The sequence below is a fragment of the Miscanthus floridulus genome, chromosome 14 (genome assembly GCF_019320115.1).
Source record: "Miscanthus floridulus cultivar M001 chromosome 14, ASM1932011v1, whole genome shotgun sequence".
Classification (NCBI taxonomy): Eukaryota; Viridiplantae; Streptophyta; class Magnoliopsida; order Poales; family Poaceae; genus Miscanthus; species Miscanthus floridulus.
Genome location: NC_089593.1, coordinates 13,651,811 through 13,667,915, shown reverse-complemented (window position 1 = coordinate 13,667,915; position 16,105 = coordinate 13,651,811). Strand labels below are relative to the sequence as shown.

Here is a 16,105-nt window from a genome sequence, read left to right as displayed (position 1 = left end):
TGGCTTAGCAGCAGCAGCAAGTATGATTACTAAACCACATTGATCTTCGAATAATAAACAGTCCAATTATTGAGGTCATTTTTTATCATGTCAAGGATAAAGAAGATTAAATAGATTTAGTTTGGCCATATAACTTGAATAATAACTCTTGTTCAGTGAGTTACCATTACCACTTATCACATGCCTAATTTACTTAAATGTATAGGCAACCATGGCATGGTATGTAGTGCATGTTGGTCACATGCTTGTGATTTATCGAACCTGGGAAGATTGCTATGCTCAAGTCAATCGCTACCCTGGTAATTTGCACAAAAAATACAACACAGAAGCTAAAGCTTTGAGGGCCTACTATAGTCATCCGGCCTACCTTGCAAACCATGGGCAACCGGCCTACTATGGTCCAATGAATGCAAAGCATGGCCATCCACTGGCACTAGAGATCAAAGAGAAGCCACCCGCCGGAGATGTGAAGATTAGGAGAATTGCTCCTTGATCTTGGAAAGATGTCATGCTTTTATTTATGGCTATGGTCATCGCTTTTCTTATTTGGAAATTGATGTAGGCATAGTTTCGTAGAACAATAGGTGGACTTTGTTGTATGTGGTCAATCAAACAATGAATTTGTTCTAGGTGAACATATGCTATTATTTGACTTTATTGTATGTGGACTTATTATTAGACTTTGCATTAAACATATTATATATATATATATATATATATATGAACATATGTTATTAGTAGTTGTCCGCAGCCAAAACTAACCACGATTGTGTCATAGCTATGACTCATCGTCGCCTGTTACCCCGTCATCGAATAACTGATCGGTAACAAGAAGCGGCTGATATCACTAGGACGGGAGAGCCGCATGATACGACAAACGGTGATGGTGTCAATCAGGTCGGTGAGAACGAGCTGCCATGGACCCCGTCCGGCCTGCTCGATTTGGGTCAAAATGACCAAGATGGCCAGGTAACTTTGGTATCATGTGACTATGTAGCCACACACGCTAATCAATTGAGAGGGTCATAGCTTACTTGGTGTCTCTAGCAGGAGCCTCCGTCGGCCGAGGAGCCAGAGGGTTCGGGTAGCAGGAAGGCCAGATCCAAGCGAGGCATGTCAAAGATTCCTATTGGTAGGAATGCACACTGGCACATTACTGAGTTCGATGAATTCGGGGATCCACTCTCACTGCCTATAGCTTTGAACAAATACAAGACTATCATCGGGTTACTTGTTAGGGACTTCATCCCGATTAAGTACAAGAAGTGGATTGGGAAAGATGATGACCGATGGAGGGTTCCCGAAAGCGAGAAGGATTACATAAGGGATGTTAAGATCCTAGAGTATTTCACTTTCCCAGCCGAGTATGATAGGGAGTTAGTCAAGAAAAAGCAAAAGAAATCATAGGGACATGCTTCAAGAATTTCAAGGGGACATTGTACAAGAATTTTGTCCTCCAAAATAAAGAGCTAGATTTCGATGGTGGACAGTTTAGCAAACAGAAGGACTTCTGGCAGGATTTCAAGGAATACAGGTTATCTGAGGAGTACTTAGAACTGAGCAGGAAGAATAAGGAGAATTCGTAGAAAGCGACGAATCCTCATCATCTCGGCTCTCGTGGCTACGCCAAAAAGATGCCAGAATTTGAAGGAGAACTTCAAAAGATGGATCACCTTGCTGAGGAAGGCGTTAAGGTTGAGACCACTGATTGGGAGCCCAGATTGGTATTATACTATATGGAGAGAAATGTACGGCACATCGAGGATGGGAGCTTTAGCTCCTCAAATCAACCCATGAGCGAACTCATCCAGAGGATCTCCTAGGTAATTGAGGAGGTAAGGCAAGGGACTCGCACTTCTAATAGGGAGAAAGACATGCTCACCCAAGCACTCGGAACCAAGGAGCACCCTAGTCACACTAGAGGAACTAGTGTTGTTCCTTGTAAACTAGCATTCCCCCAAGAATCTAACACTTACCGGAGCTGCTCGAGGGGTAGAGCGGAACAGGAGGCAGAGTATTTGAGAAGACTAGAAGAGATGGAAGACATAATGGAAGCATGGATTGAGGTGACCATTGAAGCGCGAGTCAAGCAAATTTTGTTGTCCAAGGGGTCAGTAGTACCACAAAACCCTACTCCTACTACCTTTAGCCCATAGTTTAGGGGTCACAGCAGCAGCGGATCGACCCCGCTCAACGAAGAAGACGCGAATGTGCCTCATCCGGTGGACAACATCACTGAACTCGTCAATGTCAGGTTGTACATCCGCCAGAAATGGACAAAGGACAAGGTGGCGCTCAGCCAGGCCTGGCCTACGCGAGACGGGACAATTAATGGCCACCCAATTCCACTGGGGTACGCTTGCGTCACCATTGATAGAATACATGATAAGAAGTATAAAAAGATACCCATTGAGTACCCCGTAGTGGAAGACAGGCCAAAACTTGGTCAAAACAAGAGCTCTCAAGTGGCCTGGCGCAAGCGCTTCATTAAGCTTGACAATCAATTGTCCTTTGATGATGAGGACGACTGTGAGTGTTCGCCCACCCACAATGATCACTCACCATCTACCAATAGAGATCACTCCCCTCCTCATCTGGAGCCATCACTCTTGAGAAGACAAAGGTCTCCATCTATTCCTCTTTGTCTGACTCTATCTTCATCAGCCCCAAGAAAAGAGACTCCTCCTCCTCCTCCATCTTCATCAGCACTAGGAAAACAGAATTCTCGTCGTCCTCCTCCTCCACCTCAGCCCAAAACAAGATCAAGGACATCCTCGCAGTCGTAGAAAAGGTCCTTGGATTCGGTCGCTAATTCTCCCAGAGTGGACCAACAGAAAAGAAAAAGGTCGTTCAGTCGCAGCGCTATCACCTTGATGAAAGAAAAATTTATAGCACATATCTCGAAGGAAGATTGTGTTAGTTTCTTCAATCTCTGTGCCTCACTGCCTTCGTTTTTTTGAAGTCCGAATTCGAAAGGCAAACATAGAATAAATACGCTACAACAAGAGACAAAGAAATACATAATAAAGATTTAAGGAATATAAGACAACCCAGGATTAACCATGGAAGAGGCCATGACCATCTATTATGATGTACAAGGGACGACAACACCGACAATGAAGTATGAAAGGGGCAATCTTTTGGTTCCCGATCATGAGTATAAAAATCTGACAACATATATGCGCCAGTTAGATGAATATTACATGGCTCAAGCAACAGAGATGGACAACTTTGGTTTTGAGTTATTATCCGTTCACCACATGTTTTCCATTATCCTGAAGAAGAGAAGTTCGATGTCGAGTGGGAGTGCTTGTTCCAGCTATACCAGAAACGCTATCTCGATGTTCAAATGCTGACGCTATGGACTATATAAGTACCCTACACGCACGATTTTACAATTAACTACTCTCTCGAGACACAAATTGTTAACTTTTGAGCACTTCCCATGATTTTATGTAGGTGTATAGCAAAATTTTGCATTCTAAAAAGCAAATGGGATTACATAGGCTTCTTGGACCCCATGCGAGTCAATGAGAGGACATATCTAGGCCTCTATGGATGTGATGTGGAAGACCTGAAACAGAGATTGATTGCTATTTTCGATGAATTCACGATGAAGAAGAAAACCCACATACTTCTAGTCTACAACTGCGAGTATGTGTTCTCGGCTTTTAATTTTATGCTTCTTTTTTCATTAAGATTATTCGATAATTAGGATTCTGTGATTACATCAATCATTTCGTCTTCATTTGTGTTAATTTTGCCAAAAATCTGCTCGAGGTGTGGGACTCGAAGAAAAAACCATTTCATCATCTGGATGCACTGGTGGTAGTGCTGAATTAGTAAGCGATTCTAATAACATATTATTTTCTAATCATACATACCGCTTTCTAATGTTTCTCCTTTTAATATTGCTCAGTGTCCGAAGAAGACATATCGGTGGGATGCCGGTCCCATTCAAGGTTGTCGAAATGGAGGGAAAGTACCTATCATAGCCAGCGGGAAACAATAAATGCGGGTATTATGTAATGTGGGCAATGCTTCGCTACATCGGCGAGAAATCAGAAGAAGCCGATAAGTTGGTGTGTATAATCCCCATTTCATTTATGTCTGTTAATAATTCAACAAAATGATTTACTGTTCCTCTTTGAATATCATCTTTTTTGAACGACAGCGCAAGAAATATAACCACGAAAGGTTGTTAAACATGGAGATCATCGCACTGCAATCGGAGCTGACAAAATTCATCTTAGCTGAGGTATTGGAAAAAGATGGAGTATTTTCCATTGCACAATCCGTGAAGTACAAGGACCAGTATGGCCCAGAGCGGCTCGCCAGATTATTGTAAGAAGTTCGAGAAGCATGTGTGAAGTCCAAGAACATTTTTTTATTTTGAGAGATCGAGACATGGATAAGAACATTTGAATTGTAATCATAACATTTGTAATGTTTAATATTGATGTACCTGTCGTCTACGTAGCGTATATAAAGCGAAACCTGATTCCACAAAAAATATAAATTAAAATCTAAAACAATAAATTGCGAACGTGACATTACTACCGGTTATCAGAAAACCGACAGTGTTGTCGTAAACATCACTGTCGGTTAGAAATAAAACCGACAGTGATGGCACTGCCGGCTCGAGCCACAAACCGGTAGTGTTGGCTTAGCCATCACTGTCGGTTCTTATCATAAACCGGCAGTGATTCTTACTACAACACTGCCAGTTGAAACACAAACCGACAATGTTGTTGGAACTGAGCTCTACCGGGTGGTCTTATAAACCTGGAGTGTTGGTTGAAATGAACACTGCCGGTTGTGTAAAAAACTGGCAGTAAAGTTGAAGAACACTGCCAGTTTGTAGTAACCGATAGTGATTGCTTACCCTCATCACTGCCGGTATGGTTGTGCCGGTTCAAAATTCGGCAGTGATGGGGTATTTTGAACCGGCAGTAATGGGGTATTCTGACGTAGTGATTTAAGGGTACCCTCAGCAATAGAGTCAACCGCTCGCTCATATAACCTAAAAAATAAAAAATATATAATAAGCTAACATGCTAGTATAGAAAGACGTGTGAGCATAGATATATGAATCATAGAAAAGTAAGTGAGCTTGCCTCTTTAGAGCCAGTATAATAATAGATTGTAAGCAGGCTAAATATTGATGTGGAGGAGAAAGAAGAGGAGAGAGAGGAGAGGCGTGCCGTAAGCTCGTAACCGGCTTAGACACAAGAATCGAGAAACTCTGTCAGAGAGATAAGTGAGCCATGTATTAATGCTGAAGAGCTAAGGGGGTGTTTGGATTCAGCTACTAAAATTTAGGAGGTGTGTCGGGAGGATGTTGCATATGGTGTTCGGATACTAATAAAAAAAATAAATTACATAATCCGTCAAGACTCCATAAGATGAAATTTTTAAGCCTAATTAATCCATCATTAGCAGGGATTACTGTAGCAAAATATTGTCAAATCATGGACTAATTAGGCTCAAAAGATTGGTCTCGTAAATTAGTCACAAACTATATAATTAGTTTCGTAATTAGTCTATATTTAATACTCCATGCATATATCCAAACATCCAATGAGACCAGGACTCAAATTTAGGAAAAACAACCAAACACCCCTAACTACTATACAAGTGGATCTAGAGGTACGCTATAAGAATCAAGTTAGCCAGCGGTCGGCTGTTTAACCTTGCTCCTACGAAGAGCTGATTCATCGTTCTCTCTCCTTACTCAATAAAATATTCTACAAGCTAACTTTTTTATTAACACTGTGTTGGAGCTGCTCTGCGAGATGCCTTAACAGTAGTGATCCTGGCCCACAACCCCTTCTGATTAACGAATGCACTCTTTTCATCATAAAAATAAGTAACCAAATTACATAACTTTTTTATTCATGTTAATACGAGTGATGAACTGTTTAATGTAATTATACAGTATTATATATGTAACCGTGGGCACTGTGTACGTGCGCACAGATACATATATACATGGCTATATGTATGTGTGGCTTGCAGTGCTACCTCTAGCTAGCTTCTCATGTGTTCATGTATGCGAGTGTTGTGTGTGAACAGCTACTACACTCTGTTCAGTGGCTTTGATGTTCGATCGACCTACTTGTTCGGATAGTTAATGGTTTTAATTTGCTATGTAGTGGTGCTTGTTATTAATCAATATCCTCCTTAAATGCTGGTGCATGCATCTTAAAATAGCATTTAGGAATTTTAAAACATACTAAGAGAGAACATAAAAGACGTATGCACCCTCATTTTATTTCCTAATCAGATGCTATCATTAACATGATTAATGATGATTGGTCGATAAATGAAAAATATTTAATGTAAAACTGGTTTTTGTCCTCTAGAATGCATTATATTTGAGGGAAATTTTTGAAAGAATGCACTATATTACAGGAAGGAGGGAGTATTTACTGCTTCACGTAACTTTCTCATCTCTACTATAATGGATCAATCAAAACTATACTAGGTTTTTCTAGAAAAACGTCCTCCGTCGAAAACCTCCAACCATTGTGTATCCAGAAAAATACATATAGGAATTCGTCTCTTTAAAATTAAGGGCTAACAACACACCAAAGCTCATCAAACGACCGATGTTTGATGTGTGATGCGAGGCTTCTCACCCACCGCTGCCAGGCTTCTCACCGTCCACGTGCACTCCGCGTCCTCCAGGGCAGCCCCCTATGGCCACAGCCCACAGCCACGGTTCGATCCTCCTCTTCCTTAGTATTTTTTTTCCACAAAAAAAACAAACATCGTCCGCGCATGGGACGCCTATCCTTTCCCATGTCGACCTCCCTTCTCATCATCGCCCTCATCTCTCTTCCAGATCGGCGACTATGCGGGAGGATCACCACCACGCGGGCGAGTGCGAGAGCTCCACTCCGCCGCCGTCGCTCCCTCGCTGTAGATCTACCCCCTTACCTCGATTTGTTCCTATGGCCGCTGTCGCGAGCCCGCAATTCGCATCCCTAGCCGTGCCCACGCTGCCGTAGGACCTGCCACGTCTACCTCCGCCGCCGGCCCACAGAGGGCGCCGCGGCCGTGCGGCCGCAATGCAACCGGCCAAGGCAGTGGCCGCAGAGGCAGCGGCAGTGGAGATGGGTAACCGCATCGGAAGTGTGGGGTTGCCGAGGCCCGATGCGATGGGGAGGATCAGGAGGTTCGGCAGCGAGTACGTCCCCGAGTCGCTGACCACGCTCGCTACCGAGTTCTAGGTAACGCTAATTTATCGGTGCTCGAGGATATATTCGTTGTTTTTTCTCTCTCACTGCCGATTTGGCACGGTCGTTCATTTGTTTTTTACTGGTGCATGATTCAGAGCAACTAACGTCATGTAGTCTGCAGAGATGCAGAGACATAATGCCATTTGTTAACTAGCGGCCAATACTTAGTAGTATATTGCTGCTTTCTTGAACCTAGGGTTCTTGAACATTCTCACCATTCATACTGTGGACTTCAGTTAGGGGCTCAGACGTAGCTGGGCTTTGAGGTTGGACACTTTATAGTTTGCATATAGTAGACTAATAGTACATTACATTGCTTGCAGCTGCGTCCACTTGAATTAGACTAATGTATGTATAATTTTTATGCACAAAGAAACTGCATGATCTGATATTTATGAGATCGCACAGGACTGTCTTGCTTTTAAGAACTGATACTTTGTTTCGGTAAGGTTGTGAAGACATACGACCATTGTTCAGTGCCATAATAATATAATTTGATAGATTAAAAAGGATAATTCCTTAACCTTGTGATACATTGATCACTGTTTTGGTTTTGATCGCCTTAGTTATGTGTTCGTTAAGGTCGGTGATCTGTCCAAATCATATAAGCTGTCTGCTGGCATCAACAAAAATATTACTATGTAGGTACTGCATGCCAATAAGGTTCTATATGGGCTGTCAACTACTCAGCTCTCTTATTAATTTTGTTAATTTTATTTATTTCTACTTTTTCCAATCTGCCTTTGCTTCTGATCCTGATGAAGACACTGGTTTCCATTTTCATTCTCGCTCCTATATAAGATAGAGGTAAATTCAGAAAACCTGCTGCACTTAGCATGGAACTTCTCTGTTTTCACCAGAAAATCTAATGCATCTAGAAAATCTTTTGGCTCAAGGTCAGTTTCCAGAGGTCAGTTTCTATGTTGGCATACAAATTGATATGCTGCCAATCATAGCAGGGGCTGCTCAAGGTAAGACAGTTACATATATTTTTGTTGTTGTAACGTGCTGAGATTTGAGATACTAGGGCATGCTCAAGAAATTGATTTTTTATATTTTTACACAGGTCACTGTTTTAAGGACAGGAATATCTGCTATTATGCTTGTTGTGCTCATCTGCAAGCTGAATAGTAGAGTAGTACTTTTTCCAAAAATGTAACTGATGGTCTAGGGCAGGAGATGCGGGCTTTGCAGAGAGGTTGCAACGTGATGTCAAAAGAAAATGACAAGCTTGAGGTAGCATCTATCGTCGGTTTTCCTTTTCAAATGTATGTGACTAGGTTGCAGATCTGAATTTTCTGAGCTGATTGTTATTTGAGTATTCATAGAAACTGATTTTTTATAAATGAAGAACAGTCACAGGCCACAACATGTGCTATGTTCCTCTAGACTAGATTATTGTTTTGATTTAATAGTTCTTTTAGAAGCATATTCTATCTAGAAATGTCAGGAAACTACGAAAAAGGAGCTGAAGATCGCAGCAACTGCTACCTTATATAGGTAAAGGGCAACCAAGATATTTGATTTAGAAACAGAATACGGGAAAGTTCAACTGAAATTGGAGCAAATAATTTCTATACAGGTAGAAGGGAAGAAGAACGGCTGTGGCCAGGAGAGGAAAGCAAAGCCACAGTACAATGATGTGAGTGTGGGCTTCATACATTGTTCTCCGTCTTTTGTAGTTTGTTATATGTGTTGCTGCAGTTTTTGTTCATCAGGGTTTTATCATAGCTGCCCTAATAAATTACTACATGTTGTCTGCATTTCTTGATTCCACTAATAGTAAGCATCTGATGCTGCTGGACTTTATATATGTTAAGTTCTTATTAGTTCTAACAACAAGAATAAAACACTATGCATAAGAAGGCTAAGACAACAGTGGATGCCATGCTTACAAGATCTCGCGAAGGTCGTCTCGTGGAAGACTGTACTCTCTCAGGAAGAAGAAAGGTGCGAAAAAGAGCAGGCCAATCTTGTGCAACATGGGGCGGCACTGGGGCACCAGATATCTAACAGTTACAGTCTCAGTGCATTTTCTTTCCTTAAATGTTCAAATGCGCTTATATTTGGAAGTTCCTCATTCTCTAAAATTTGCCCCTGTTTTGATATGCATCATAATTTTTTTAGCTTTTTGATTCAATGTCATTTCGGAAGATTGTATGATTGCATTTATATCACTGGTAGAGAACCGAGCTTTACTCCCGGTGGGGAACCCCCTCTAGTCCCGGTTCCCCACCCGGGAGCAAGCATCCGGGACTAAGGGGGGGGGGTCCTTTAGTCCCGAGTCAGGAACCGGGACTAGTATGGATTTTCTATAATTTTCTAACTATTTTCTAAGTTTTTATTTATATATACTACGTTTAGGTACGGTGATTGACAGACTATTGCGACGATATCGGGACAAGTGAATAAATAACCATCCGTACTAGTTGACCTTGCTTACGTGATCAGCTCGGCGAGCATTTCTCCACCGGACGGCACCGTACTTGGTCAAGGAAGAGCTCCGATTCTACGAGGAAGGGAACACGGTCTTCCACGACCGTTGTCGCTCTCCCTCGTAGAATCAAAGCTCCTCCTTGACGTCCGTTACCGCTCGGCAGAGAACATCCTCGCCGACCTGAACACGGTCCGCAAGTTCAACTAGTAAGGATTTGCTATTATTTTCTAACTTTATATTTATATATACTTTAACCTTCTTTCATGTAAATATGCAAGCTTGAAGTGATTTTGAGCTCAAATTGCTTACAAATGAAAAAAACCACAATAAAGAACCATAAATATATATAGTGAACAAAATGGCATAAGAAAATGGTAAAAAATGAGAGTATGAGATTGGTAACCTTTACAACTGAAGAATCGACGGAGGAATCGAAGAAATCGACGGAGGAATCGAAGAATGGATGGAGGAACAATGGAGGGAGGGAGGAAGCAAGAACACTACTGCAGTGAGCTTCAAAATGTGCTGAGCTCGGGCTCGGGGAGGAAGGAGGAGGCGGCCGATTTATAAAGGGAGAATATTTAGTCCCGGTTGATGGATCCAACCGGAACTAAAGGTAACTTTCCAACCCCGGGCGCAGCCACGGCCCGGGAATAGACCTTTACTTCCGGTTGGAGCCACCAACCGGGAGTAAAAGTATACCTTTAGTCCCGGTTGGTGGCTCCAACCGGGACTAAAGGTCCCTGCCACCTCTGTCTGGCGCAGTAGCCGTTGGGCAGGGACCTTTAGTCCCGGTTGGATCCACCAACCGGGACTAAAGGTATCTCTAGTCCCGGGCGCAAAAAATCCCGGGACTAGAGCCCATTTTGGCCGAGGATCAAAGGTCTGTTCTCTACTAGTGTATGTAGCAGTTTAATCCTGTGCAGTGATTAGTATCTTAGGTGGCTATTATAGTGACTATCAATCAAGAATTTGTAGTCTCCTTCGATTTCACATATTTATGTGTAAATAATTGGCTCACTAAAATGATGGTAGAATAAATGGTTTAATTGTACTTTACATTAGCTTTTTTTAATTTTTTGAGAAAATTTGTGATATGCCAACCTCTTGGAATAATTTAGGGAAGGTAAATCTAACATGAGACCAAGGATGTGCGCGATCTAGAGGAGCTGCAAGTTGTTGAAGCATTTAGACAAGTACTACTCTTGGATTGATATGCTTTAGTGGCGAAGGGAGTATGGCACTGATGCGACTGTGGAGGTTAGTGGCAGAGGGAGTATGGCACTGATATCGACAAAGCAAAGCAAATGTTTTTTCTTGCTTGGAATATATATTGGGTTAATTTATTGCATCTCCAAAGGTTTGTCCACTAGTAGAGAAACGGCCTTTCATCCCATGGCCAAAAAGTATTTAGTCCCGGTTTAAAAATTGTAACCGTGGCTAAAGGGAGGACTGGACCTTTAGTCTCGGTTTGTAATACAAACTGGGACTAATTCTACCCTTTAGTCCCGGTTGTAACAGTTACCGAGGTGTGTCAGAGGCACGTCAGTGCGAGAATCTTTAGTCCCGGTTTGAGACATGAACCCGGACTAAAAGTGTGACTTTTAGTCACGATTTGAGCCACGAACCAGGACTAAAGGTACATTTAGTCCTGTTTATGTCTCAAACCCGGACTAAAGGTATCTCCAAACTGAATTTAAAAGGAAAGCGTATCTTATCTAAGTTAGATGTGTGGTGGTAGGTGAGATGGTAACGCGTACAAGAGCTAAGGTGGGAGGTCGTAGGTTCGAGTCTCCATAGCTGCAACTTTTTTTTACCCAATAAACACCTCTACTCCCGGTTGGAGGAACCAGGACTAAAAATCAAGACCTTTAGTCCTGATTACATAGTCCCGGTTCCAAAACCGGGATTAAAGGGGGTTGAGAACCGGGACTATAGCTAGGTTCTCTACTAGTGGTCGTCAATGCTTGTAAAAAATGCGTAGTGAGTCGCCGGAATTCATTGGTGGCACTTGTACCTATCCTGAATATGGAGTCTGCCTTAAGGCTAAAAACGGATCATGGCGTTAGTTTTATAATTTTTTAGTTTTATACTTTACTTTAAATTTATGGTTTATTTTTTTCTAAATGCCAAGACTAATTATGCCTTGTTATGCTTTCCGGATTATATACATGGTCATATACAATTGCGTGTACGGGAAATTTTTTAGCTATTTTTATGTGCATCTCTGAAATGAAACCGTGGTATTAGCACGGGCACTATACTAGTTCACGTTAAGAGGAGTGATTAACCATTCAATGTAATTACATAGAAAAAACTAGAAAATTGTATTAAATGAGTTACCGTAGAAAATGGAAATCAATCCAGTACAAGGATCTACACAATACATAAATTTTCCCACGATGGCCCTGTTCGTTTCTCTTATAATCCGTCCTTTTCAACTTGTTTTTTCAGCCGGAACAGTATTTTTCTCTCACAACAAATCAGCCAGAACAGTGTTTCAACTTATTTTTTTATTTTTTTCAGCGAATCGAAAGAGGCCAATATATAAGGGCACATCAATTGGCCAGCTCCAAAATAGCATTAGATGCCACCTGGAGGAGAGATATGTCACTTTTGAGCTAGCCGGTAGAGAAGAGCTACTCTTTGCGCGTCTCAATACACGAGAGACATAACTCCTCTGTCTCTTCTTGAAAGAAGAGAAAATATACGAATAAATAAACCTCAAATATAAAACATATATGATGATATGATATTTAAGGATCGATACCTCGCTCTCTCGCTATTACAGGTGCCCTGACAGTATACACCGTGATGCTGACCCACAATGACCGAAAAATTATCGTCCTTCTCTGATTAATGAATGCATTCTTTTTCTGAGAAAAAAATAAATAACCAAATGTTGAGTACTAGAGGCCAAGAAGACAACCGAGTGTGCCACAAATATATAGATATTCTCTGTTTCAATATAACCGGGCTTAAAAGTTATACCGTAAATCTAGTTGAACACGTATAGTCTTATAGTTCAACTTAGATTTATCCTAAATTAATATTTTCTAACTTTGATTCAGTTTTTATAAAATAATATCTACAAGTTCAAACAAATGCTCAGTCAACACATATTTCATAAAGAATAATTTAACGGAACTAATTTGATGTTCTAGATGTTGGTGTATTCGAAGTTAAAGAGCTGACATTTGACTTAGGAGAAAATTAAAGTGAAATACAATTTGAAATAGAGGGAGTACCAAACAATTGTGGAAACTATTAGTATTTTCCTCCTTTTCCTTTTTGCCTTTGTTCACAAGGAAGAAAAAAGGAATTTTGAAGTGAGAGAAAGACAAAAGTCAAATACACTTTTTGTGAGAGTTTGGTCTTTGTATTAAATTCAAAACTCCTACGTAATTTCCTTCCACACAATAGGGAGTACTTGTACCACAAGCACGATCTATGAAGAAGATTAACCCCATACCCAACCTCCTTAACCAATCAGACAGGGCTACACACATGGTGTGCCCATGCGCCCTCGTTGGAAATGGACACTATCACACGGAGGATCCCCAAGTCGACTAATAATTGGATGGCGCTCCAACTGAAGAGCTGCGCTTGGCCGGGGAGCTCACCTATATATACCTCCATTTACGAATGGGGGTGCTCCATTGGACGGGATATATACCAGGCTTGAGGGTTGATCTATCGCTGTTTTCTTTAAGGACCGGTAGGAAGTATATAAAGCATGTATTAGTGCACCTGTAGTGCTAAATCAAACAGTGAAAATCAAAGAAAGCAAGAGTTTGACAGCTCCAATGCATACATCGATCTGTGAGGCCTGCTTGTCATAGAAATCTCTCTCTCTCTCGTCTCATAGCGAGGCAGAAGAGTTCGCATTCATCCTTTCCTCTCTCTCTCTCTCTCTCTCTCTCTCTCTCCATGTCGTACCGGATTTGTTATTTTACGTCCCTCAGTTCGACTCAGCTGCGGAGTTTGATTTCTGGTCTGACAGTGACCGTTCGTATGCTGTAGTGTTTATGGTTCGTTTGGACCTGCCCACAGTTTGATTTTGAACAATACTGGAGCTGCTCTTAATAGAGAAGACTGTTGCAGGTTGGTTTGGAGTTAGGAGCGAGTAGAGACTGAAGTTCAATATCAAGGATCGGGTTTATCTAAACATGCATGTTCAACACATTACACATTATTCAACACATTACCTCTAGCTTACATATATGAGCGATACACCACCGTTTCTTACTTATTTCGGTGGCCATTAATTATTGTTAAAACATAGAGTGCTTGGATTAGAAAATTCGTAAACAGTAGATGGCATGTCGATCATGCACTGTGCTTAGGCGTTGGCCGCCTTCTCACTGAAAAACAGATCCGCGTACGGCATGAAGTGGCACACCGGCGCGCCGCCGGGCCGGAGGTTCAGCGTCTCGAACGCCGGGTGAGCTGGGCTCCAGCTGGCGGTGTCGAGGTGGCAGACGGCCACCATGTCCACCACCGCCGAGCCGCCGCTCATCCCATGCTGGAGTCCCCGGAGCGTGAGCACGTACGCCTCGGTGGACGCCTCCTTCTCCATGTGGCACCGGTAGACGGCGTATGGGAACGGGTCATCGTGGCAAGTCACATGGCGTCCGCCGCCGAGGGGGGCCACCGCGACGACCTCGTACTCCTGCCTCGGCAGGCCGTCGCGCGGTGTCAGCGCGGACGCGGCCACCGACAGCCTCGTCGTCGCACTCGTACCCAGCATGCGCGCGGCGGTGCGCACGGCGCCCTCCAGGGACGTGGCGCAGGCCTTACGCTCCCCGGCGAGCGGCGGCGCCTGGCACGCTCGCACGGTTCCGCGAACCATGAGCTCCTCTGCAGAGCCCGGCGCGACGGCGAACGTGGACAGCACGTCGGTGACATTCGCCAAGGGGGCCTCCTCGGCGTCGGCCCGCGGGAGGATGGCCGGCAGGTCGACGGGCGGGAAGTGCGCCGTCATGACGCTGCCGAGGGCCACGTTCTCCTGGCGGAAGAAGACGCCCGTCGCTGCTACGGCCGTGCTCGGGCTGCAGGTGATCCGGTAGCTGTAGCCGAGGCACCAGTCGGGCTGGTACACTTGTGGGGAGGACGACGGCTGCTTGAGCGGCGAGTGGTCGGTGCCTTTCTGGACGAGTTCCGCGATGGTCGGCGGCATTGGCATGCCCGGGAGGTTCTCCTCCCAGAACCTCGCGGCCGGAGTGGTAACTGCGGTGGTGGCGCAGGCTGGGGTGGCGATGGCGGCCACCATGATATATAAGAAGAAGCGCTGGCGGGTGCATAATGCGTGATGCGTCGTCGACCTCGGCGGCTCGACGTGGTGACCAGAGCAGAGCGTGGGAGGAGAAGCGAGCTCGAGCTCGTGCAGGGAATGAAAAGGAAGCTTAGGGCGCTAGACGGCTGCTACCTCGCATGCTCTAAGAAGTGAAATTTTTGTATTTTGGTCCCTTTTGAAAACATTTTTTACAAAAAGATCTATGCCAAAACGTTTGCTAAAAATAGACCATTTTTAGGCGTCTTAGGACATGACGCCGAGGTATGAGGGTCGACGTCGACTGACACGACGTCGAGGTCTTGCCACGTCACGGACGACCCCGGTCGATGGCGACACGGTGGCGTATGGGGCCCACTACATCAGCGTCGTGTCAGCCAACGCCACAGGCCCAACCTCGGCGCGGTGGGACTACACGCCGAGCTATTGGCGCGCGGTCCAGGCGGCCCAACAACGCTTCGTGACCCAATAGCTCGGCGTGCGATCAGATGACGCCGAGACGCTAACCTCGGCGCGGCCCGACTCAACGCCGAGGTTCAGAGAAGCATGCATGTAGCTCGATCGGTTTCATTCCACTAGTGATGGAAACATAGGTCATGGCGCCGACCACTAAATTTATTTTTGCATATGTCTGTCCCACAAATTTCAGCATGTCCATCTCATGGTAAATTTAAAGACTTAGTCAAATTCTAAGTTGTCCATCTTATGGTAAATTTTATATATCCATCTCACGGTAAAACTAGGGTGTTAGGTTAAATTTAGAGGTCGACGCCATGACCTATGACGCCGAGACGTTACCTCGGCTTGCCGCAATCCCGCAACAGGCTAGGCAGCGGGCATGCACTACCTCCGGTCTCTGCCGCTCTGAATTGTCTCTCGGCACCCGCAGACGAACATGCCATGTCTCAATCACTAGTGGAATGAAACCGATCGAGCTGCATGCATGCTTCTCTGGTCTCATGAATCGTGATGCGTGGGGTGGGGTTCTGATCGAACCTCGGTGTTGAGTCGGGCCGCGCCGAGGTTAGCGTCTCGGCGTCATCTGATCACACGCCGAGCTATTGGGCCACGAAGCGTTGTTGGGCCGCTAGGCCACGCGCCGGATGGTGGCAATAGCTCGGCGTGACTCCC

The 16,105-nt window shown here is 44.0% G+C and overlaps 1 protein-coding gene across 1 annotated transcript; it reads right to left on the bottom strand.

Annotated features, from left to right (window-relative positions):
- Positions 1-13,963: 13,963 nt before the first annotated feature.
- Positions 13,964-14,953, bottom strand: LOC136503072 (BURP domain-containing protein 13-like). Its single transcript, XM_066498268.1, has one exon. It carries the CDS (start codon positions 14,951-14,953, stop codon positions 14,024-14,026), a length of 930 nt encoding a protein of 309 aa, XP_066354365.1. The 3' UTR covers positions 13,964-14,023.
- Between the last annotated feature and the right edge of the window lie 1,152 nt (positions 14,954-16,105).